This window comes from Macrobrachium rosenbergii, chromosome 40 (genome assembly GCF_040412425.1).
Source record: "Macrobrachium rosenbergii isolate ZJJX-2024 chromosome 40, ASM4041242v1, whole genome shotgun sequence".
NCBI lineage: Eukaryota > Metazoa > Arthropoda > Malacostraca > Decapoda > Palaemonidae > Macrobrachium > Macrobrachium rosenbergii.
The window spans coordinates 5,195,218-5,219,170 of NC_089780.1; the positions used below are offsets into that span (position 1 = coordinate 5,195,218).

The 23,953-nt window shown below is 37.4% G+C and overlaps 1 protein-coding gene across 8 annotated transcripts in view; it reads right to left on the reverse strand.

Annotated features, from left to right (window-relative positions):
- Nucleotides 1-11,935: 11,935 nt before the first annotated feature.
- PICK1 (protein interacting with PRKCA 1) overlaps nucleotides 11,936-23,953 on the reverse strand; it is a 159,352-nt gene continuing 147,334 nt past the window's right edge. For all 8 annotated transcript variants that reach the window (XM_067082969.1, XM_067082967.1, XM_067082966.1 and 5 more), the window contains 3 exons: nucleotides 23,456-23,649; nucleotides 22,554-22,806; nucleotides 11,936-12,687 (listed from right to left, as the gene is read on the reverse strand). In XM_067082969.1, the coding sequence (XP_066939070.1) occupies nucleotides 12,517-12,687; nucleotides 22,554-22,806; nucleotides 23,456-23,649 (618 nt within the window). In that variant the 3' untranslated portion in view covers nucleotides 11,936-12,516. The remainder of the gene's footprint in view (nucleotides 12,688-22,553; nucleotides 22,807-23,455; nucleotides 23,650-23,953) is intronic.

The following is a 23,953-nucleotide window of genomic DNA, read 5'->3' on the forward strand; positions in this document are numbered from 1 at the left end:
AAGTCCTTGCCCAAGAAATGAGGATGAAGTCTTCCATGCACAAGTGGGAGCCAGTCTTCTCAAGCTTTGGGAGAAGTGGAGTATGAGAGGAAGAGAACAGTGGATTGTCAAGATTCTGTGGGAGGGCTTCTCCATTACATTCATGGAGAGCCCTCCTTTGGTCCCTTCTCCCTTTGTTTTGACGGCCTACTCAAAGAGGCTCGGGAAAACATTTGGCCCTTTTCGAGGAGGTCCCCTATCCTTCGAGAGGACATCAACTCAGGAGGACCTCTACTACTGTCTGTTTGTGGTTCCCAAATCATCAGGATTGGGAGACCAGTCCTCAACGTAAGCGCCCTCAATCTCTTCGTCCAGCAGACGAAATTCAGATGGAGACGAACCAGTCAGTCCTTTCATCCATTCACCAGGGCAACTGGATGATAACCTTGGATATCCAGGATGCATGCCTCCACTTTCCCTTCCATCCAGGCTCCAGGAAGTATCTAAGGTTCGTCTCCCAGGACACTCTTTCAGGCACCCATGTCAGCGTCTAAACGCCTGTCTCCTCTTGGAGCGTCCAGTGCCACCCAATCCCCCGCCGCAGTCAGAGCCCCCAGCATGCCCGAGCGCCTGGCGCCAGCTCCCAAGCACCCAGCCCAAGCTAAATTTCCAGTTTCAGGCTCTTTGCGTCAGCCTCTCTATGCCACCTCAAGTGTTCAATTAAGTCCTCGCTCCTCTAGCAAGAGACTTCATTTATAAAGCATTAACGTCAGTCTATATCTGCACGACTTGCCTCTTCGGTCCCCTTCAAAGGAAAAGTGCATGGACTTTTACATCTCTCTCTCAGGAACTGGGAATTATCACCGACCTTCAGAAGTCCCAGTTGGCCCTGTCACAAGTGTTCCTCTACTTGGGGATGAGTCTCAACTCTCGGACTTTTTGGGTTTTTCCGTTTGCTAAGAGAATCAACAGCTGCCTTCAGACGGTCCACAATTTTCTAGCCCCTTCGTCTTGCTCAGCCCATCAGTGGATGAGCCTACTGGAGACTGTTGTCTGTCAAGGCATTTGCCAAGTTAGGTAACTTCTCATGAGAAGTTTTGCAATTCTTCCTCTAGGCCAACTGGGACAGGGAAACAGCCAAACACCTGCACATTTCCCATACACCCAGTAATCAAGTCAGACTGGCAAGCTGGCAGTTCGAATGTAGACTTTCAGAAGGAAAGACTTTCATCCTCTGAGCCCAGACTTAGACTTCTATTCAGACCCCTTGGTTCTAGGTTGAGGAGTCCTCTTGGGCTATGCCTTTCCGCCCTTCAACATGGTCAGGAAAGTGCTGAACAAGTCTTGCGCTCATTACAATGTTACGATGATTTTCATAGCCTCATTCTGGCCCATGAAAGAATGGTTCCAGGGCCTGCTACGGTTGTGGATGGACTTCCCGAGACTTCGTCGCCTAAAAACCATGTCTATAGGCTATTGCAAGATGCAGGTGTCGACTTACTAGCCATGTCTTCCAGGCTAAGTGGGCGATTTTCCGAAGCATATGTCCAAGTATTCCTCCCCATTTCAGTGTGGGATTCAGCTATGTAATTGCTTGGCAAGTTACTTGTATGAAAATGTTATTTTCATAAAATTAAGTTTCATATATACTTACCAAGTAATTACAGATTGGTGCCCTCCCCCCTCCCCTCCCATGGACATAAGGACACAAACAGAATGAGGTTTTCTGCTAAGTCATTTCCAGTACTCCTGTTGATGGGCAGGGCTTGTCACCTACACTTAACTATCAAAGCGCGGTATTGCCGCACAAGGTAGAACTATAGCTATGTAATTACTTGGTAAGTATATATGAAACTTAATTTTATCATGAAAATAACATTTTTCAACATACAGTAATCTCTGTTCAAGTCGTTGGCTTTATGCCACCTAAATGTAAGAGCCTGTATGCTCTCTTGGCACCACTCTACTGGTCTGTGTCTGCTAACTTCTTGCTACATCAGTAACTTCCTCATCGTTGCTGTACTGCTTCTTGCAGAGTCCATCCTTGAGAGGTCCCAAGAGGTGGAAGTCAGAAGGTGTGAGGTCCAAGAAGTTTGTCCACATTTTTGTGATGATGAACACCCAGGAATTATTTCTTCAACTTCCTAAAAGTGTGACAATAGGCTTTAGAACTGACCATTTGACCATGAGGGAGCATGTCAGTCAGAATAACCCTTCAGGGTCCCAGAAGCCTGTAGCCAGCTGAAGGTGCTGTTTTATTCTGCTTCCAAGGTAACGTTTGGTGGCACCATTCCACGGACTAATGTTTTGTCTTTGGTTTGAAGTGATGAACCCATGTTTTATATCCTGTGACAATTTTTGATAAGAAATACAGTCACCTCCGTATTCATGGGGTATGCATACCACAACCCGACGTAAATAGTTAAAATCCTTGAATACTTAAAACCCCTCCCATCTAAAAATGCTTATAACCTCTTATCTTGAAAATTCAAACACCACATGTACACCTTAAACTATCATCCTACATCAAATATACCTTAAACTATTATCCTATTACAGTACTGTATTAATCTCTTAAAATGATATTGTTATTTCAAAGTCATCTTAAACATTTTACCCTTCAAAATGTACGTACTGTATGGCTTACATATTCAAGCGCACACATTTTCTTTGATACAGTTACTATTCAAGCCATCCCATTTTCTTTTACAGGGGAAACATTGATATGAACGTAATTCATGAGAGAGAGAACAAAAACACATATGCACATTAAAAATTTAAAACTACATACATATTAACCCTTTAACGCCGAAGCCCTATTTTCAAAAACGTCTCCCTTTCTCATTGCCTGAAGTTTAGTATGCAACCATCAGAAATAAAAAAAAATATCATATATAAATATTGGAATATATGACAGCAAAAAAAAACTCGTATATAATTGTATACAAATCGCGCTGTAAGGAAAACGGTTGAAGCTAATGAGTTAATTTTTTTTAGTTGTATTGTACACTAAATTGCGATGATTTTGGTATATAACAGATTGTAAAATGATTAAAGCAACACAGAGAAAATATTATCACAAAATGATGCATGAATTCGTAACGCACGGACGTAAAAAAAAGTTTTTTTCAAAAATTCACCAAAAATCAAAATATTGTGCTAGAGACTTTCCAATTATGCCAAAATGAAGGAAATTGATAGAATATTACTAGGCTGTAAGTTAGTTAGCTTACAATTGCATTTTTGAACCATTTCGATTGAGTTAAAGTTGACCGAAGGTTGATTTTTTTCTATTTATCGTTATTTCGATGTAAATATAAAAAAAACTGCGATGAGCTAAAGGAATGATATATTTTTTGTTGTATTCTACATGAAATTGCGCACATTTTGATGTATAACACTTTATGTAACGAATAATATGAAACGGCGAAAAAATTACGGCAAGCTGACGCAAGAAATGACAGGATTTTCAGCGGAGTCCGCACGCGCGGAGCTAAGGAAAATTTTTTTTTCATAAATTCACCAAAAATCTACATATTGTGCTAGAGACTTTCCGTTTGTTGCAAAATGAAGGTAAATGATTGATTGTTACTCGAATGTAATAATTATGGCTTACGGATGCGTTTTTCGATCATTTCGGTCGAATCAAAGTTGACCGAATGTTAAAATTTTGTCAGTTATCGTGATTTCGATGTAAATATTAAAAAACTGTGAAGAGCTAAAGGAATGATATATTTTTTGTTGTATTCTACATGAAATTGCGCACATTTTGATGTATAACACTTTATGTAACAAATAATATGAAACGGCGAAAAAATTACGGCAAGCTGACGCAAGAAATGACAGGATTTTCAGCGGAGAGGAAAATTTTTTTTTCAAAAATTCACCAAAAATCTAAATAATGTGCTAGAGACTTTCCGTTTGTTGCAAAATGAAGGTAAATGATTGATTGTTACTCGAATGTAATAATTATGGCTTACGGATGCGTTTTTCGATCATTTCGGTCGAATCAAAGTTGACCGAATGTTAAAATTTTGTCAGTTATCGTGATTTCGTGAAAATATTAAAAACTGTGAAGAGCTAAAGGAATGACATATTTTTGTTGTATTCTACATGAAATTGCGCACATTTTGATGTATAACACTTTATGTAACGAATAATATGAAACGGCGAAAAAATTACGGCAAGCTGACGCAAGAAATGACAGGATTTTCAGCGGAGTACGCGCTTGCGGAGCGAAGGAAAAATTTTTTTTTCAAAAATTCACCAAAAATCTAAATAATGTGCTAGAGACTTTCCGTTTGTTGCAAAATGAAGGTAAATGATTGATTGTTACTCGAATGTAATAATTATGGCTTACGGATGCGTTTTTTGATCATTTCGGTCGAATCAAAGTTGACCGAATGTTAAAATTTTGTCAGTTATCGTGATTTCGATGTAAATATTAAAAAACTGTGAAGAGCTAAAGGAATGATATATTTTTTGTTGTATTCTACATGAAATTGCGCACATTTTGATGTATAACACTTTATGTAACGAATAATATGAAACGACGAAAACATTACGGCAAGCTGACGCAAGAAATGACAGGATTTTCAGCGGAGTTCGCGCGCGTGGAGCGAAGGAAAATTTTTTTTCAAAAATTCACCAAAATTCTAAATATTGTGCTAGAGACTTTCCGTTTGTTGCAAAATGAAGGTAAATGATTGATTGTTACTCGAATGTAATAATTATGGCTTACGGATGCGTTTTTCGATTATTTCGGTCGAGTCAAAGTTGACTGAATGTTAAAATTCACTTTGGTTGCTGGGTCCTTCTCCAGCATCCCAGTCTAAAACTCGCCTCACACGCTCACTTCCGACAGGCAGTATGCGCCTTTTCACGGTCCTGACGCTTTGTGACATATCTACAAACGTCCTGTTGCAGCACGAATACGCAAACACTCGCCAAAGTTCTGCAAAACACGTCTGCGTCAAAATATCGCTCCCGCAAGGTCCGACGCTGATGCTATCTGGCATGAGTAGGAGGGAATTCGCGCATCTTGGCGTCTGGGTGATGCTCAAAAACAACACAACACCTGGATCCGTGAACTCCCAGCATCCGCCAAGGCGTGATTTGAAATCTTCCGCAAACTAGGCCTATAATTATATTTCCGCGAATATTTAAAAAAAGCATTTTCAGTCGACATTTGCAACGTCCACTTGGCATTCGACAGACAATTTTTGACGATGTTTAAAACGTCCAACAGGCGTTTAAGGGTTAAGATTACATAAATCATACGGGTACTCACCAGTGATGAATGTTGATTAAAGATGATGATCGATTAGCTGTGCAGTCCGATGAATGATGATGAAGACATGACTGCACAGCAAAGCAGAGGAGTTACATGTCCTCTGAGGGTGCCTCCCCTTCTTCAGGAGGCATTTTGTCAGGGATTTTGGGAGGCACTTCTTCAGGCGCTTGAGGAGGCACTACTTTAGGCGACTGGGGAGGCACTTCTTCAGGGGTTTGGGGAGACTTTGGAGGGTCTTTCTTCGTACGTTTAATAAATATAGTAATAGGCAGCTGCTGTCGCTGCTTCTTCATGCTGATAAGGGCTTGATTATAGGGCACCAATGCCACATCAAGGGCATTTGAGAACTTAAGGAGCATTCCATATAAGGACTCCATAACAAAGCCGTATCCTGCGCTTCTTAATTATCCTCTTAAGCTGGGACACGTTTCGAAGACAGGCCCTCATCCTCATCCTCCTCCTCCTCCCCTGAACCTGGCGTGTCTTCTTCCTCGCTGCCAGACTTCATCAGCTCTTCCAAATCCTGGTCCGTCATGGGGTCAGAGTGGGCATCAATGAAGGTGCCGACTTCTTCCAGGGTGATGTCCTCAAGCCTTCTCCACCAAGAATCGTCACCCACTGAACCGCCTTATCAATGGCCAAATGTTGAATTTTTTCGGGAGAGAAACCCTTATAATAGTGAGCACACTCCAGTCACAACTTCTTCCAGCAGGCATTAAGGGTCGCCTTCTTCATGTCATTCAAAGATTGGTCAATGACAGACAGATGTGGTAATCATAAATCGACACCAATACTCCTTCAGCGTAAATTCGTGGTCAGTGTCCATTGTATTTACAAGGTGGTTGAGGGAGTTCTGGGTGTAGAGTGCCTTGAAGGCACGGATCACGCCCTGGTCCATAGGCTGGAGGAGAGAGGTGGTGTTGGCAGGGAGGAATTTGAGCTGGACTGCCTGGTAATAAAGATCGAGAGAGTGGCCACCAGCATTATCCATAATCTGCTGGCAACATCTATAGGTCTCCTGCAAGCTGAGAAGTTGGGATTAGATTTCTAGACTACACTGTAATTGCCATGCTGTTTTTCCCAACAAAGCAATAATTAGCAATAATGTAATATTAAAAAATTTTATTATTGAAACTGATTAGTCAATGACTTTCTTAACACTGATAGATAATTTGAGGTTATTGAATGGGTAAATCAGGTTATAGTGGAGCAGGTAACTACAAAAAAAATATGGGAAAAGTGCAAATGGTGATACAAGCATGAAACTTGCCAAGGCTCAACTATTCTTCTTGTCCCTTTGTCTCATTATCAACCTCCAGCCACACAAAATTTTGCCATTTTCCAAGATGGCCGACAGGTTTTCAAAATGGCGTCCTGTGGATATTTGAATATTGGTATTTAATTGATTAATCACATTCAAATCCCTAAGTCACTCCCAGTTTATATTGAAATATTAAAAAAAGGCCTTTATGTATGTAGATACATCATTTCTCTGCATAGAAATATCAAAGATGGCTGTCACTATATCAAAATTTTTCTGCCAAAATGCCAAAAATTGGTACTTAAGCTCATATATGAGGCTAAAGGTTGGGTATTACACGGATTTGGGGGAACTTCACCCTGATCAGTGCATTTTTTGTAGATTAGAAATCAATTAATCCCCAGTTAATTCATTTTCATCCTCATTTAGGAAAAAAAAAATGGATAATAAGCTTAACGTAAAAGTGTAATAGTGTAGTGTCAGTGTACTACCAGGACACACTGTTTGACACTACAGTGTATAGGTGTGAAACTCAGCATGGGGTTCAGTGCTAGCTAATGGCAGAGATTTATTATTAGTTTCCCAAATGCTGTTTAGCTAGCCCACTTCAAAGTTAAACAGCTACACCTGAATTGGCAGGATGTGCCAGCGCAGGAGAGCTGAGCCAAGGAAGATGGGGCTTTAGTCTTCTAGATGGTGTACAGATCACATAGGAATTAAATAGCATTGGATGAATGATCGGGCTAGGGGTAGGATTATGACATATCTGAGTCTAGTTGTATCCCATATCCAAAAGTGCATATATGTTATATAGGTGGTAAAAGGATAAACCCTCAGCCTATAGAACAAAAGCAATGGCAGGACAATCTTGAAAGTCAACGTCTTTCCTGAAGGGAGATAGTACGACTAACTGGAAGCTGTGTTGCTTGTGCCAAGAGGACACACATGAAAGACTAGTTGATGCATCTGGTGCTGGCTATGTTACCCTTACTACAAACATTCCTGAATTCTATAAGTTAAATGCAATGCCTATACCATTTCATCCCAAAAGACTTGATGGAATTCTGCAGACCTTTGAAAATAACAAGGCAACATATCATGAATCATGTATGCTGAAGTTCAAAACAACAAAACTAGAAAGGAAATGGAAGTCATTGTGTAAGACAAAAAAAGATGATGATGCCCCATCAGCAAAATTCAAACGTAGTAGCCAGAAGGCAGATGAAGAAGATGCAGAAGAATCTAAGACTGAGAAAGAAGGATATGCTTTATTTGTCACCAACTAGCACCAATCAAAGATTTACGATTGGCTATGACATTGCCTTTACATGAAAAGCTGCCACGATGTGCCACCAACCTACTAGATGAGAAACTTCTGGCCAAGCTTAGTGCTGGAGTTATTGTTTCTCAGGACCATATGTATCACCCATCTTGTCTGACAGGTGTGTACAACAGGGAAAGGGCCTGGCTAAATTCCCACAAAATTGGAAATGATTATGTGCAGTACAGACAAGAGGCATGTGCCCATGCTTTTTTTGAGCTTGAGATGTACATAAGAGACAAGCAGTTGGCTACAGATGGTGCTGCTATTTTACAATGGTAGAACTTTATGATTTGTACAAACAAAGACTGGAACGGCTAAAGCATGTGACTGTACCCTAGGTCTTCCGAATTCAGAAGGGAAATTTCAGTGGCTATATCCACTTCATGTTGGGTATTAGTGATATCTCTCCCAAGGAATGTGTCTTTGTCTCCATCGGAGAAGTTGAAGTGGGAGTTTCTAGAATTCACTGCTTTTGGAATAATGATCCTAATGTGGATTCTGCTCAGAGAGGGATGGAAACATACACTGCTGGAGTTCTGTTGGAATGATGTAGTGTCCTCCATCCATACTCCTACTGAAACCTGTGACTCGTACAGATAGCTTAAAATGAGCTCTTCCACCATTTAAACTACTGCCAGGAGCATGCATATTTCATACATGTCCAGCAACCAACTAAATTCTCCTTTATTCCTACATGGGCTGGCTCATGGCAGGTAGTTATGAGCCATTTCCACAAGAAAAAAGAAGACAGCAATTTGCTGCGGTGCAGGTGATCTATGGGTCCTGCGAAATAGCAACCCAAAAGTAATAAGAGGAACAAGTGTTTATTAAAAACTACCTAGTGTTAGTTACCTGTATCACTGTATAGGAAGCAAACACTTCAAATTAAAACAGGTTGACATGGCGACAAGTACATGACCATAGTATGCTGTTGGTCATGTGATCAATGGGTTGTATTACTTCACAATTACTGCTATAACATTGCCTTAAAAGGACTTGCTCACAAATACTTCTAAACTTAATTAAGACACAATTAAATGGATATCCATACAATGCATTTCTATATATTACATGACTTTGATTACCTGGTCTGTTTCCTAGCACCAAGTCAAGGTTATAGGCTACATTAGTGGGAACATCATAATTAATTGTTGGAATTATTGTACCATATGTATATGTTCTCAACACCTGTGATATCGCAAATACCTGTGAGAAGTAGATCTGCACAAATGTATTCCCTTTCACACTTGAAAGGAACCCTGATATTAAGGATAACTGGGGAACTTTATGTATCACAAAATCCATTCAAAGGAAATACTGGCCTTTAGTAAATAGCAAGGCTTAGGTCAAGCACTCCCAGGCCGAGAAGAACCCTAAAAGAGTTCAGAGGTCTGGTTAAACAAATCATTTATAACTAACTAACTAGGTCAAGCACAATAGAGAACTACTGTCACGGCTATGCTTAGTAATTATTATTCAAGAATTTAGGCTAATAGTGGAGCGGGATAATGGGAAAAAAGTGCAAATGGTGATACAAGCAACAGATTTGGCATGAGAACTCTTATTATCCCAATAAATCAAAATCAACCTCCAGCCACTTCAGTATTTGGCTATTTCCAAGATGGCTGACACTTTTCCAAAGTGGCAGCAAATTTGCTGTATATTTCAAATATTTTCATTTCATAAGCCTATTAAAAGTTGCATGCTGTCCATATAATGATTGAGAATTTGTATTTTGGCATTCTTACTGTCATGAAGAGATAAAGTGAACCCATCTTTCCAATATGGCCCCATATGAACACCATATTTCCAAAATGGCCACCAAAGATAAAAAAGTTTGTATCTCTTGGGAGAAACCAATATGTTTTGTGTATCAATTAGTTTTAGCAAGTGAAGCTGCAGAGAGCTGTGCAGCTAAGTCCAGATTTGTAGCACTCGCACCTGCCATGGTATTCCTTTTTGCAGCTACACTTATGGTGTCCTGCACTTCCAGTGAATGAAGGGAGGGGATTCTCATGTTTAAAGTGAGCAGGAGTTGCATTTGTGTAATATTCAGGAAGAGAAAGTACTTTTTTTGACTTTGTTCCAATTGGGATGATTTGGGCCAAGTTTCTGTCCTCAACCTTTTCATCAGTGCTTGGATGCTGAAACAGATATGCCTGTCCCATGGAAGGATGTTTGTGCAGTTGTGGCACTTGGATTATGGTCCAGATTGTCAACAGCACAAATTGTAAAGAGCCCTTTTCTTAGTGTAGTGGGACAAAGCACTTCTTCCTCCACAGCCCTTGTTACAACTGCTTCTCATAACCCTTTAGCCAATTCCAGAACCCTATCATAGCTGATGCTGATTCCATGGTGATGGAATGTATCAATTAATTGATGCTTCCTGGTTTTTGCAAAGACCAGGAGACCAATATATATTGGAAATGGAGGTTCTCTTGACTTGGAATGTCTGGAGAATGTTGAAGATGCTGGATTCTTTCGACAGTTGAAGTGCAAAAGTTGTGCTAAAGCTAGATCAGTAGATGATGTTCCATATTTAAGTTGGGACAGTAGTAGTGCCAAATATAAAAGAAGAAATACTAAACAAATCAATGTTATTAGATTCACTACAGAAAAGATACAACAATGCTGAAGACTGTGAAATGTATGAGGTCCCAAGCATTAAAGACAAAAATAAATCAATCAAAATAGCAAAGATAAAGTTCAGTGGCCAAACCTTGCCCTTGAAAATTAAAATACTGTGATTAAATAGGGAACTAAGACCTTATGTTGCCAAACCCATGCAATGCAAGAACTGTTGCCAATATGGCCATACAGCCATTACTTGCAGAAATTTTCCTAGATGTGCCTATTGCAGTTCACAGGACCTTATAAAATGCTGGGACTGTGGCCAGCCAAAATACATAAATTGTGGCCTAGAACATCATGCTTGATCTAGAGTATGTGCATTCACCTACAATAGTACTGAACTTAAATTACTACAAGAATGAACTGGAATGTTGATCAGGGAAGCAAAGTTAGAACTAAAAGTGAGAGGATCGAGTGACCCAGCCAGGAAATTTAGGTATACAGATACTTCAAATTCAAATAATCCCTGAACTGAAATGAATAATAACAGAAATAAAGACATAACACAATAGACCAGAGGAATGGTCTCCTTCCTTTGCTCCTACATGACCAGGAAGAGAGTACCCAGGTGAGCCGAACTACCAGTCAGTTCAGAGATTTACTCGAAATCCTCCCTCCAAAAGTAAGTCTCCCATACATATTCATGTAGGAACAAATGACAAATTTTTTAAGTAATTTGTATTTTTCTTAACATACAAACCTGAGGTCTTGACATTAAGGGCACACATCTTACCACTCCTCATTCTCTTACCTGAATGTATACCGACTTGGTGGGCGGTGCTTTTGGCCTTACCATTGGTAACTGTTACCATATCTTCCTTGAAAAAGTTTAACGGCCGGATTTCCAGCTCGCTGAAAGTTAATCCCATGTGTAAAGACCACAGGTTTATAAGTTAGGAAAAATACAAATTGCTTTAAAATTTGTCATTTGTCCACAATAATCATATACAGTAAACACCCCGTATTCATTGTTTCACGATTCACGGACTCACCTATTTGTGGATTTCTCTGGGAAACATGTATACACATCATTTGCAGGAAATTCGCCCATTCGCGGTATTTTTTACTGAGAAATATTCACTAATTACAGTATTTTCATATAATTTTCATGACTAAATGCACTTTTTGTGATAAAACTATTAAAATACGGAGGTATAAGGATTTTTAGTTTTTTTTTTTTTTGTGTTTGAACTCTCAAAATAGGCAGTTCTAAGTGTGTTTAGAGGGGTTTTAAGTATTTGCAGATTTTAGCTATTCACGGGCGGTGTGTGTGTGTCAACTACCATTAGCCTCATAGGCTTTAAAAAGTGTGCACATGTTGTGTGCCAGTTTCTGTGCTATTATTTACGCAAGTTAGGACACTACTGTACTATTGTGATCATGTTATGTGTTAAAAAACTATCTAATTCGGGATTTTACTAAGGGAAGCACAAGAAAACAACTGATATACAGTATATAAACTATATCAGGTCATATACAATTTCCATAAAAGAATATAAAATCCAAGAAAACTCTGCGCCTAAAATTTGGCAAATGAACTGCTTTTACCAAAACATGCAGTTTATACTGTTTCATAAAACACAAAGGTGGAGAGATGGAACACTCATGCTTCACAGCAAACACCCAGACAACTTGAATGTTGCCATCACACAATGAAAATGCAGACTATGTACAGCTTTGAAACTCACATCTTTCCAAATGACACTTTTACTGATTGATAAGGCAGCACGGTAACATGTTTAGAGATTTGAGTGTCCTCCCTACTTTCAAATATTGGGTAGTCTACTTGAGGATAAAGCTTACAACAAGCATACAACAATAATATATTTATAAGATTGGTAAGAGTAACAAATTTGCTTAATCATGAACATATAAGTGTCTTGTCATTATTCTCAACAGAACAGATACAAAATAACTGACAAAGTAAAATTCATATAGAAAACTGTAAAATTTGGAATGTACATTAAATTAAAATGACCAAACCTACAATATTCATTAACAAAATTTTCACTCAACAAAAACTTCCTCTTAAAAGTCACCTAAAAGATTGACTTCTTCAAAGTTACTATCCCGAACTTCTTGGTCCTGATTGATGCTATTGTTCAGGGTAAGTTCTTCTAAAGGCTGCACCAAGTCAACAGTTTCAGCCGCTTCTGTGGCATTCTCGGTATCCAGCAACTCTTCGTCATCATCATCAACCTGGAGTCATCACAATCTTGCATCAAATATTGCTTCTCACAAGAGTTAATGTAAGAGAGAAGTCAAGTTATAAATTGCAATGGGAAAGAGGGCCTTATTACGCATTTATAAAAAAAAAACACACATACAGACTGTGAATACATGAGTGAGGAAGAGACTGCGAAAAGTGATGTCCGGCAGCTATAAAACAAGACTGATATCTCAGAGATTTGAGATAGTTTGGACATGTGGTAAGGAACGAGAAGCAGGTGGTCAGAAAATGAGTGGATATGGAGGTGGCAGGATAAGAGCTGCAAGGCATACCAGATCATGAATAAAGGGGGACAGCTGATGCACCAACATTTACAGTGATGAGGATTTATGTGGCTTTACCGCATGAAGATCTCATTCAATGCACTGTGGACTTAAGCAATAAATATTTCACTTCAAATACACGTATGCTATAAACATAAAAGCAAAATTGGTGACACTGGGACACCTCAACTTAACAGAAAGTTTGGGGGTCTGCCCCTATCGGAAGTAAAAAAATTTGCTAAGTAACAAAGATTAGTAGACAGCAAACACAAGACTGTACCCTGGAGCACCTCGCCTATCTTCTAGTAAACAGCAATTCTATATAAAATAATTAATAGCCTATCAGAAGTGGTACAGTATTTTGAAATTTTCACTCAGTCTTAAACATTTCTAAACTTATACAATTTCAGATATATATCTGCAAAATGAATTGCTTCTCAAAATACATGCAATACAGTACTGGAGAGATTGACTTAACAAAAGCACAGCTGATTGCTAAGGTTCTTCCTACTTCCTGGGTATGATACAAGATAGGTAAAATACACAAAAATCACACTACATATAAAAAACCTAGAAAACATCTTTGTTTTAACATAAGTCACAAAACACTACACTTACCCAACCCCTCTCTCTGGTACAGTGTTTTAATTAACATTCACTTAGTACAGCACAGTATTGTAACTAATGTAGCACTGAAGTGACATGCAGTGCATATATTTTTCAGTTTAACTTTGTGCAAGTGTAAATACACTTGTGCATGGCATTACAGTAAACTAGGCACTTACTATGCATATGCTTGCCTTTCTCTCTCTCTCTCACACACATGAACAGACTGGCTAAATGAGAATCATCACACATTCAACTAGGCTTACCAAACTTATTGGCTTATCTAATCATTCATTACTATTACTTATGATTAACAACCATGTACTACTGCACTGACCACCATTTAGCAGAACTGTCATAGACAGCAGCAAGTACTGACATAAACAACTGAATCGAGAAACAGTTGTTTGCTGATGTTAGCTGCTGTAACTAATGCATGTTTACTTGGAGTTGCATTACAGTTGTCAACTTGTAAAAAAAAATTGCTAGTTCTCAATGGTGACTTCCATAAATAAAAATAAGTTGAATTTTTATCCAAGCTTCACACAATGAAGGAAAATGTCAAAAGAAAGTATATTGCCAAAACTGCAGGTTGTAACTGAGGCTGAAGAAATGAACGAGGTGCAGACTGCAATACATTTTGCACGAGAAAACAACGTCTGAATCAGTCAAAGTCACAGTTTTACTTCATTTAAACTTTGTATACATAAACTGCATTTTCAAACAAAGCTTTATTAATTGACTAATAGTAATGATGTCATTAAAACTCCGTCAGCAGAGTGTTTTGAGAATGTAAACATTACTACAATGCAAATGGCAAATGACTGCAATGTTTATATTCTATTTGATAAGATGGTAATAATATGTGCTATATAACTGGATAAGTAAATAGTTTTACCAAAATATAATTATTTTATAATTATTCTAAATAAAACTATACCATTTGACTTTTGAAAATGTATTGTTAGAATTTAAGAGCAAATTCACACAGTGAGACAAAATCATTTTAATAAAATTCATGTACATACTTTTTTACAGGTTTTATTAACAAAGACTTGCTGCAGGCGATTGTTCTGAAATACAGGTACAATACATATATGCACAGAATTATACTTTATTTAACCAAACATCTCAAAATTTTTAAGCACCTGGTTGCCAGACAGAGTGATACTTTCATTTTTTTTATTAATTTACAAGCATAAATTGAACAAAGTCCAGGAGGCACATTATATCATGTAACTATGCTGTAGCTCTACTTGGAACTTCTAGCACATGAGAGAGGATAATCACACACACATACTTTACTTGCAAAACCAAGAGCTTAAAAGTACATTAATTTTTTTGCCAAACATGATGTCAAGTCCATTAACCCATAAACGCCGAGCCTCTATTTACAAAAGTGTCTGCCGTATGCCAACGGGGCTTGAGAGTTAGCGCCGAATCAGAAAGAAAGTTTTTTTCAAAAAATCACAGCACGCTTAGTTTTTAAGATTAAGAGTTCATTTTTGGCTCCTTTTTTTCTCATTGACTGAAGTTTAGTATGCAATCATCAGAAATGAAAAAAATATCAGTATCATATATAAATATTGGAATATATGACCGCAAAAAAAATTTCATATATAAATATATACAAATCGCGCGGTGAGCAAAACGGTTAAAGCTAAAGAGTTATTTTTTTTTCGTTGTATTTTACACTAAATTGCAATGATTTTGGTATATATCAAATTGTAAAACGATCAAAGCAACACAGAGAAAATATTATCACAAAATGATGCATGAATTCATAACGCACGGACGTAAAAAAAAGTTTTTTCAAAAATTCACCATAAATCGAAATATTGGCTAGAGACTTCCCGTTTGTTGCAAAATGAAGGTAAATGATTGAATATTACTAGAATGTAAGAGTTTTAGCTTACAATTGCATTTTTCGACCATTTTGGTCAAGTCAAAGTTGACCAACGGTTGAAATTTCGGCACTTATCGTGATTTATATGAAAATATTTCAAAACTGATAAAAGCTACAACCATGAGTTATTTTTTGTTGTATTCTACATGAAACTGCACACATTTTCATATATAAAACTTTATGTAAGGCTAATATAAAATGGTGCAAAAATTACGACAAAGTGACTAAAGAATTTCCGAGATTTTCAGCAGAATTAGTGTGCGCGGACGTAAGGAAAAAGTTTTTTCAAAAATTCACCATAAATCGCAATATTGTGCTAGAGACTTCTCGTTTGTTGCAAAATGAAGGTAAATGATTGAATATTGCTAGAATGTAAGAGTTTTAGCTTACAATTGCATTTTTTTACCACTTCAGTCGAGTCAAAGTTGACCGAAGGTTGAAATTTTGGCACTTATCGTGATTTATATGAAAATATGTCAAAATTGATAAAAGCTACTATCATGAGTTACTTTTTGTTGTATTCTACATGAAATTGCACACATTTTCATTTATAAAACTTTATGTAACAGCTAATAGAAAACTGTGCAAAAATTACGACAAAGTGACTAAAGAATTTCTGAGATTGTAAGAGCCTGACGCCGTCTCTTTCAAACACGTGTGTGTTCATGTGTTCGTCGTCCATCGGAGTGGCGAGACGTTTGGCATCTTCACAAACAGAAACATACACACAGTTTGATACAGAAGATTCATTGGAACATTATGAGTACATGATTAGAATGCTTGCATGGCAATGCAAGTAGTGGTGATTGTACATACATCAAGACAACAATGGTTAGGGAGAAACAGACGGAAATATTGTATGGTTGAAATCGCGTTCCTTTAGAGAAAGAAAACGAGATGCTCTTGTTGTCTTGTCCACTCCGATGGACGACGAACACACGAACACACACGTGTTTGGAAGAGACGGCGTCAGGCTCTTACAAGATTTTCAGCAGAGTTAGTGCGGACATAAAGAAAAAGTTTTTTTTTTTAAATTTACCATAAATCGAAATATTGTGCTAGAGACTTCCAATTTGTTGCAAAATGAAGGTAAATGATTGAATATTACTAGGATGTAAGAGTTTTAGCTTACAAATGCATTTTTCGACCATTTCGGTCGAGTCAAAGTTGACTGAAAGTTGAAATTTTGGCACTTATTGTGATTTATATAAAAATATGTCAAAATTGATAAAAGCTACAACCACGAGTTATTTTTTGTTGTATTCTACATGAAATTGCACACATTTTCATATATAAAACTTTACGTAATGGCTAATAGAAAACAGTGCAAAAATTATGACAAAGTGACTAAAGAATTTCTGAGATTTTCAGCAGTTAGAGCAGACGTAAGGAAAAAGTTTTTTTAAAAAATTCACCATAAATCGAAATATTGCGCTAGAGACTTCTCGTCTGTTGCAAAATGAAGGTAAATGATTGAATATTACTAGAATGTAATAGTTTTAGCTTACAATTGCATTTTTTTACCATTTCGGTCGAGTCAAAGTTGACCGAAGGTTGAAATTTTGGCACTTATCGTGATTTATATGAAAATATGTCAAAACTGATAAAAGCTACAACCATGAGTTATTTTTTGTTGTATTCTAAATGAAATTGCACACATTTTCTTATATAAAACTTTATGTAAAGGCTAATAGAAAATGTTATAAAAATTACAACAAAGTGACTAAGAATTTCTGAGATTTTCAGCAGAGTTAGCTGATGCTTTCTTTTGGGATAAGAAAGAAATTCGCGCATGCACAGCTGGGTCACATTTGTAAACAAAACAACAGCGTGATCCATGAACTCCCAGCATCCCTCAAGGCGCAATTTAAAATTTTTCACAAACGAGGCCTATAAGTATTTTTCCACGAATATTTAAAAAAACTTTTTGTAGTTGACGTATTTTACGTCCACTCGGCACCTGACAGACAACTTTTGTCGACGTAAAATACGTCCAGTCAGTGTTAAAGGGTTAAGTAATGAGATTCACTAAGCTGAGGTGCCAGAGCACCAACTCTGTCAAACTGTTGAAAGTTTTACAATGAAAATAATTTTGTTATACAAAATCAAAGAGAGAGAAATACTCCCTTTGGCTGCTATTCATTCTCCTCCTACCATGGGATTTCTTAATACAAACCTATGTGCCTAATCCTGGGATCAGCAGCTGTCCATAAAAACCAAAGGAAGAAGACGAGTCCTAATCTGGTCATGTGTCCTCTGAGCAGCACTTCTGATGGTGAGAGTGGTAGTCATGTCATTCCCTATGTTGTCCAGCCTTTTTTTATAAGATGTACAAGGTTTGAAGGTGGGCACTTTTATTATGTAATCTGATGGTTGGATCTTATGGAATTGGGGCTACAATGCCAAGCACTGGGGCACTTTCTGTTCATTCGATAGAATCTGATGGGTTTGTATAAAAAATTTCTTTTTAAAGCCCCTAAAATACATCTGGTAAAAAATGAAACAAGCCATGAAGACTTCATCATTTAAGTAAGAATCTCAAATCATCATTTCCAGAGCTGTGTAACCAAAGGGCCTCTGTGAAATTCTGCCACTCATGTCTTTCCTGTGCTGTATCTTCCGCAAATGTTCACTCTTCACCTCCCTTCTCAAACTTCACATTCAAGTAAGTCTGTGGCTGCTAACTTACTGGTGACCACAGGAGACCAGCTGACACTATTATGTACTGATCTCCCTTCAGTTGTGCTAGAGATGTGTCCGACCCATCTCCATCCAACTTTTATCATTATCGCACCTACGTATAGAATTTCTGTAACTTTATCTCTAACTCTATCGTGCCCTCTGACTCTATTCTTCTTACTGCCTTACAGTAAACCCCACGTATTCGCATTCTCGTGATTCGCAGACTCATGCATTCGCGGGTTTCTCTGTGGAACATATCTACCCATTATTCGTGGAAAATTCGCCCATTCGCGGTATTTTTCACTGAGAAATATTCACTAATTACTGTATTTTCATATAATTTTTATAAATAAATGCACTTTTTGTGATAAGACTATTAAAATACTCAGGTATAAGCATTTTTACAGGGTTTTTCTTGTGTTTAAACTATCAAAATGGGCAGTTCTATGTGTTTTTAGAGGGGTTTTAAGTATTTGTGGATTTTAGCTATTCGCAGGGGGGTGCAGTACGCATCCCCCGCGAATACGGGGGTTCATTGTATTCTCAAATTGACAAAATCTTTTAGATTTACTGTATGCAGTTTCCTTCTCATACCAAGATTTATGTCCATATGTGTATACTTATGTACAATCTTACTTTCATGCACAACTTTAATCTATCTGCTTCCCAAAACTTATTCAACCTGCTCATTGCTTGATTGGAAATTCTTTTTGCCCTTCACTCAACTCAGCTCAGGAGATGCAGCACTAGATATCCTTGTTCTTAAACATTTTGAAACATTCAATCTCATTTATCCTGCCTCTTTTTAATGTTATTTTATCCCTTTGTGCACACTCTGTTCTCATTACTTCTGCTTTCTTTAAATTAACTTTGAATCCAATCTCTCTAAATATATGATGGATTCTATTAAGCAATCTTTATAAATATTATGGCATTTTACTGAATAAAACAGCAGTATCTCCATATTCTAAGTCTGTCAAGTTTCTATTGTTACACCAATCTAAACCTTTTTTCCATCTCTGACCATTATTTCATTTTGAAATCTATGACAAGGGCAAACAACAAAGGTGAAATAAAATTCCCTTGTAGCACCCCACTATCCAGTGCAAATTCCCTTAACAAGACACCATCAACATTAACATTGCATCTCCTTCATTCATAGATGATTTCAGATAACTTTAAATATTTAATGGGAATACCATAGTGATGCAAGACCCTCCATAATACTGGTCTGTGGATGCTGTCAAATGCCTTCTTGTTATCATCAAAAGCCATCAGAAGAGATTTTTAAAATCCATACACTGTTGCACAATGTGTCTTGAGCTAATTATTTGATCAGTACAACTGCATTTTGCTTGTCCCTAGCCTTTTTAGCAATTTCTTTCCCCACTATATTAGAATAAGCATAATGGGATCATAAGGCTTTGTTTCTTCATCCCACGTTCTGCAAAATAGCCTATATAGTATACAAAGTGCCATTGCAGTTTCCACTTAAATCATCTCTGCAGTGATTAGATCATAACTTGGTATCTTCCATCTCCTAAGTTTATTATTGACCCTACTCCATAAACTGTGAATTCATTCACGAGCACATTCAGGTCTTTGATCAGCTTCTGGCATATCAATCTACTTATCCCCATTATATCTGTTATTCTTTACCTAAAAAGAAATTTTCCTGCCTAGTATTTGTCTTTTTTCTTCTTCTGATATTATTGACCCATCCCTCCTTTTGACAGGGATTTTACTATTTGTCTTTTCACTTACTGATATTTTGTTAATGCAGTAATTCCGTTCTTTATCCTAACACCATTGCCAGCTCCTGTTTATCCATTATTTTTTCTTATCACTTCTTGATCTTTGTTTAACTTCACTATCTAGACTTCAGTACCAAAGTTTTTGTCTTGTTACCCCATATCCTAGCACTTTTTTTTCAGCACACTCATATACATTCTTGAAGTTAAACCAGTTCATTCACTGTTTGCTCCTCTTCAGATATGACGTTACAAAACTGCAAGTGTATAAATTTTGCTTGGGTCAGACGAGGAGGGCAAGGCTAATATGGGCTCCCCTCCCACTTTAGTTCAATGGCCAGGGGAGGGTGATCTTCCAAAAATAGCTAGGATGCTGGAAATTCAGACAAGGCATCCCAGGATAAGAGTGCCTGTCAAGAAAGGATAAAATTTCCCTGTCAAAATTAGATAACATAACTTAAACAGCATGGAATACTTGCACGAGCAGAGCAAAACTAGCACGTCTTTCCATGGCCAGATGGTCAGAGAAGGTAATAAGGACAAACAGTTCCATACTATTCAAATGATAGTTACCCAGAGTACCTTATGCTGGGGTAAGAAGGGTTTAACAATTAGTGAAATACATAGTGAAAAGGCTTCAGTGGTCCCTGCTGGATCCTCCTCCAAAACTCTGGAATATCTACTGGCCCCCCCTCCCAACAGCTTGAAATCTATACAAGGGCAGGTCTAATGCCTTTGAGCAACTAACACAGACCACTTCCTTTACATCAAAAATGAGTTACCCTCATTATCAACTGATTAGTATGGGACTTGGCCCACAAACTTGTTTCCATACAATCAAACGCGTACTTGATGTTCCCATACTATTATTCACCTGCATATCTAAACAAGAGGTTTGAAATGGTAACAGCAATGGCAGAATTCACAGAAAATGCTATCAATCAATCATGCAATGGAGGAAGAGGAGGAGAAGCAACACCGGAAGAAAACGGTAAAGACCGATTAGGTTTATTGCCTGCCCTAACAAATTGTCTGTAATCTATCAGCCTCTCGTATCTTCCGATACTTCACAAAATTATTCACCCTCTCATCATATCACACTTTATTTCATTCACAATGAGAAGAAAACCACACTAATGCCTCAACAGAAAGGCTAACACATGTGGCCTTCATGCACAAGCAAAACATTCAGTTTGCACAAACTTGTTCCTATACAGCCTAATTTTTTCATCTCTGCTTGCTGTAGACAAAATAATGCAAAACCTGAAAGCAATCACAATACTGTACAGGAGAAAATCATCCAGAAATAGTAAAAACCATTATTAATGCCAATTCACAGTCTGTACAAGGAAACAGCATGAAGAATTGTGACAAGAACATAAACATTCCATCGCCACCTGGTGGGGAACAGGTGATTACAGAGACAGTCCTAGTGGGTTAGTCAAGCATTATTTTTTTCTATTTTGAATGCCGATTGCACCCAATGGCACAAAGATATAAGCTAACTTTAACAGAAGGTATGATTAACTCCAAATGATATATCTTTAGTGATTGTCTCACTTTCAACCAACAAAATATATGAAGTATCAAAACCAAATTTTTTAAGATATTTTGTCAGAATCTTCAACATTTTCAGTTTCACCAATTATCAAAGAGTTGCAATACTGTACATTATATAAGATCTAATATACCTCATCAAAGTCAAAACCTTCAGGTCAACCCTATGAGAGTTAGGAGTATTAACTCTGCAAGCTGGTTATGCTATTTATCAAAAAATAATTAAAAGAACAGCTTGCTCTACTAAGTCTTTGCTCACCACCTACCCCTTTATTTATTACGTATTCTTTTTTCTCACCTTCTTGACAATCCCACCATCCACCTGTATTCCTGTACACAATCTCCCTTATTGTTTTGCTATTGCAACAAAAATAATTTTTTTTTCTTAATGAACTCGCTTCCTACTCCCATTAATATTTTTTACTCCCTCTGCCCAAGCTCATAAATATACTCCTTGCTAACTCTCTGACTACAAACAGAAAAATAATTATGCATTTCATTTATGCCTTAGGTTTCTGTCAGACCATTTTTACCCAGTGTGCTCGCTTTACTTTCTTGCCTAAATTGTCCTTAAAGCTACTTTTTTACCCATCCATCTCTATCTTGAATTTCCACCTTTTTACACTTTCACCTCAATGAAATAATGATCAAATATATCTCCAGCCCCTTCTCTTCTTACCAATGCATCTGTCAACTGGGTCTTTCTTCTCCCTTGTACAATACCTAATCTAACAAACTTGTTCTCATTAATTATGCCATTAAGTACTAAGGCAAGCATGAAGATGGAAGAATAATGTAGTGAATAAGGTTATTCACTAGTTACTCGCTATATTCCCTGGTTTTAATGTACCACTACTTATTAATAAAACTGTCAAGTCCAGGCCTGCATGCCTGCATAATGTTTTTTCTTTTCCTTGTGATATTGTATAACTTCTGTGAGTTGTTTATTTACTTTAAACAACATGATACTGCAGTATTCTTGCAACTTGCCTGAAAGACTTATGCCTACACTAGTACTTAAAATCAAAGATAACTCCATGTCTGCTAAAAACGAAAAATGACAACATTACCTGTATTGTGTCATTTCTGTGGTCAGCATGAAGCGTGGTTCCTACCATATCCAGTTCAATTGGGAACCAATGTTTATTATGCATCAGTTCCTGGCACTGTGAGTGATATGTTGCAAGCCCAGTAATGAGACGAGTAAGTTGCTCTGTTAGATGCTGTACATGTTTAGAATCCAGTAGCTCTAACTTCACTAATACATCTGAACGGAGCCTTGCAAATTTTCCACGAGCTTCTTGGCGACACCTAAGTACCAACCTTCATACAAGACATCAAGAATTAGTGGTGCAAATACAGTATATGCAAATATTTCTGTTTGTTTCAGCATTAAAGTAAGTCAGTGTTCATGCCTGAGAAGTGTGAACAAACATAAGTTTGAACAAACATAAGTTATCTATATGCAACTAACACCATCATAAAGCAAATTTTCACATTAAAGGTATTTCTGGCAGATGCTATTCATTGCAGAATATATTTAATGTAAGTGTTAGGCATAAACATCAATTTTCCACCTGAAAATACTATTTTAAAAAATACCACATTTTATGGGAATTGAATTTTTACCAGTAAGACTGCTTATATGATGTCTTCAGGACTTGGTGCTTTTGTGTCTGTTACACAGGATTTAAACCCTGTCTTCCTCTGGCAAAGAATTATTAACAAGCCTGAACATTAAAATCAGAATATAATAAGTAACCTATTATTATATTATCATCAATGAATTCAAAGTTATCTGAAGTACTTATGAATTACATTTTAAATCACTACCAATAGTATTTAGCTAAGGGTCAATATTTTTGGGTACCCTGAAATCTTAGCGCACCTTCAAGAGGAAAAAAAACTTATGGGATATATAAAAAAAAATAATATAAAACTAATCCAAAGAAGAAACCACTTTTATACTAACCGATATTCATAGTTTCCAGTCTCCACCCGGTACAAAGGTTCCTGCAGCTGAGCAAACTGCATCTCTTCATCATCCATCTCCTTCACTTTAAGGCAATAACTCAGGTACTCAAATTTAGCATCAGCATATCTTCGAATTGTCAGTCGAGTATCAGGTATTGCTTTATGAAGATAGGTGCCCAAGTCACTGAGAATCTAGATAATAAAATGTGTGTCAGCACCTAAAAGGACTCATTACTTCACAGAATTGTGCCCATACTGAACTCAGGTAATAACAGGTTTTAAAAGTTTCTCTAACCTTAATCCCTCTTACTTAAAGTATGAATGTTCACAAAGCAAATCATAATTATGAGCATGACTCAAGATAATATAAATCTAATATATAGTCTGCTGTAAGTTGCAATATCAGTGATTAACAAGGCAAGGTCATTAGCCAAACATTCAACTGCCTTTTCTTACCTAGGTTTGGGAACAGAATGAAGGGATGACCTCTTCCTTC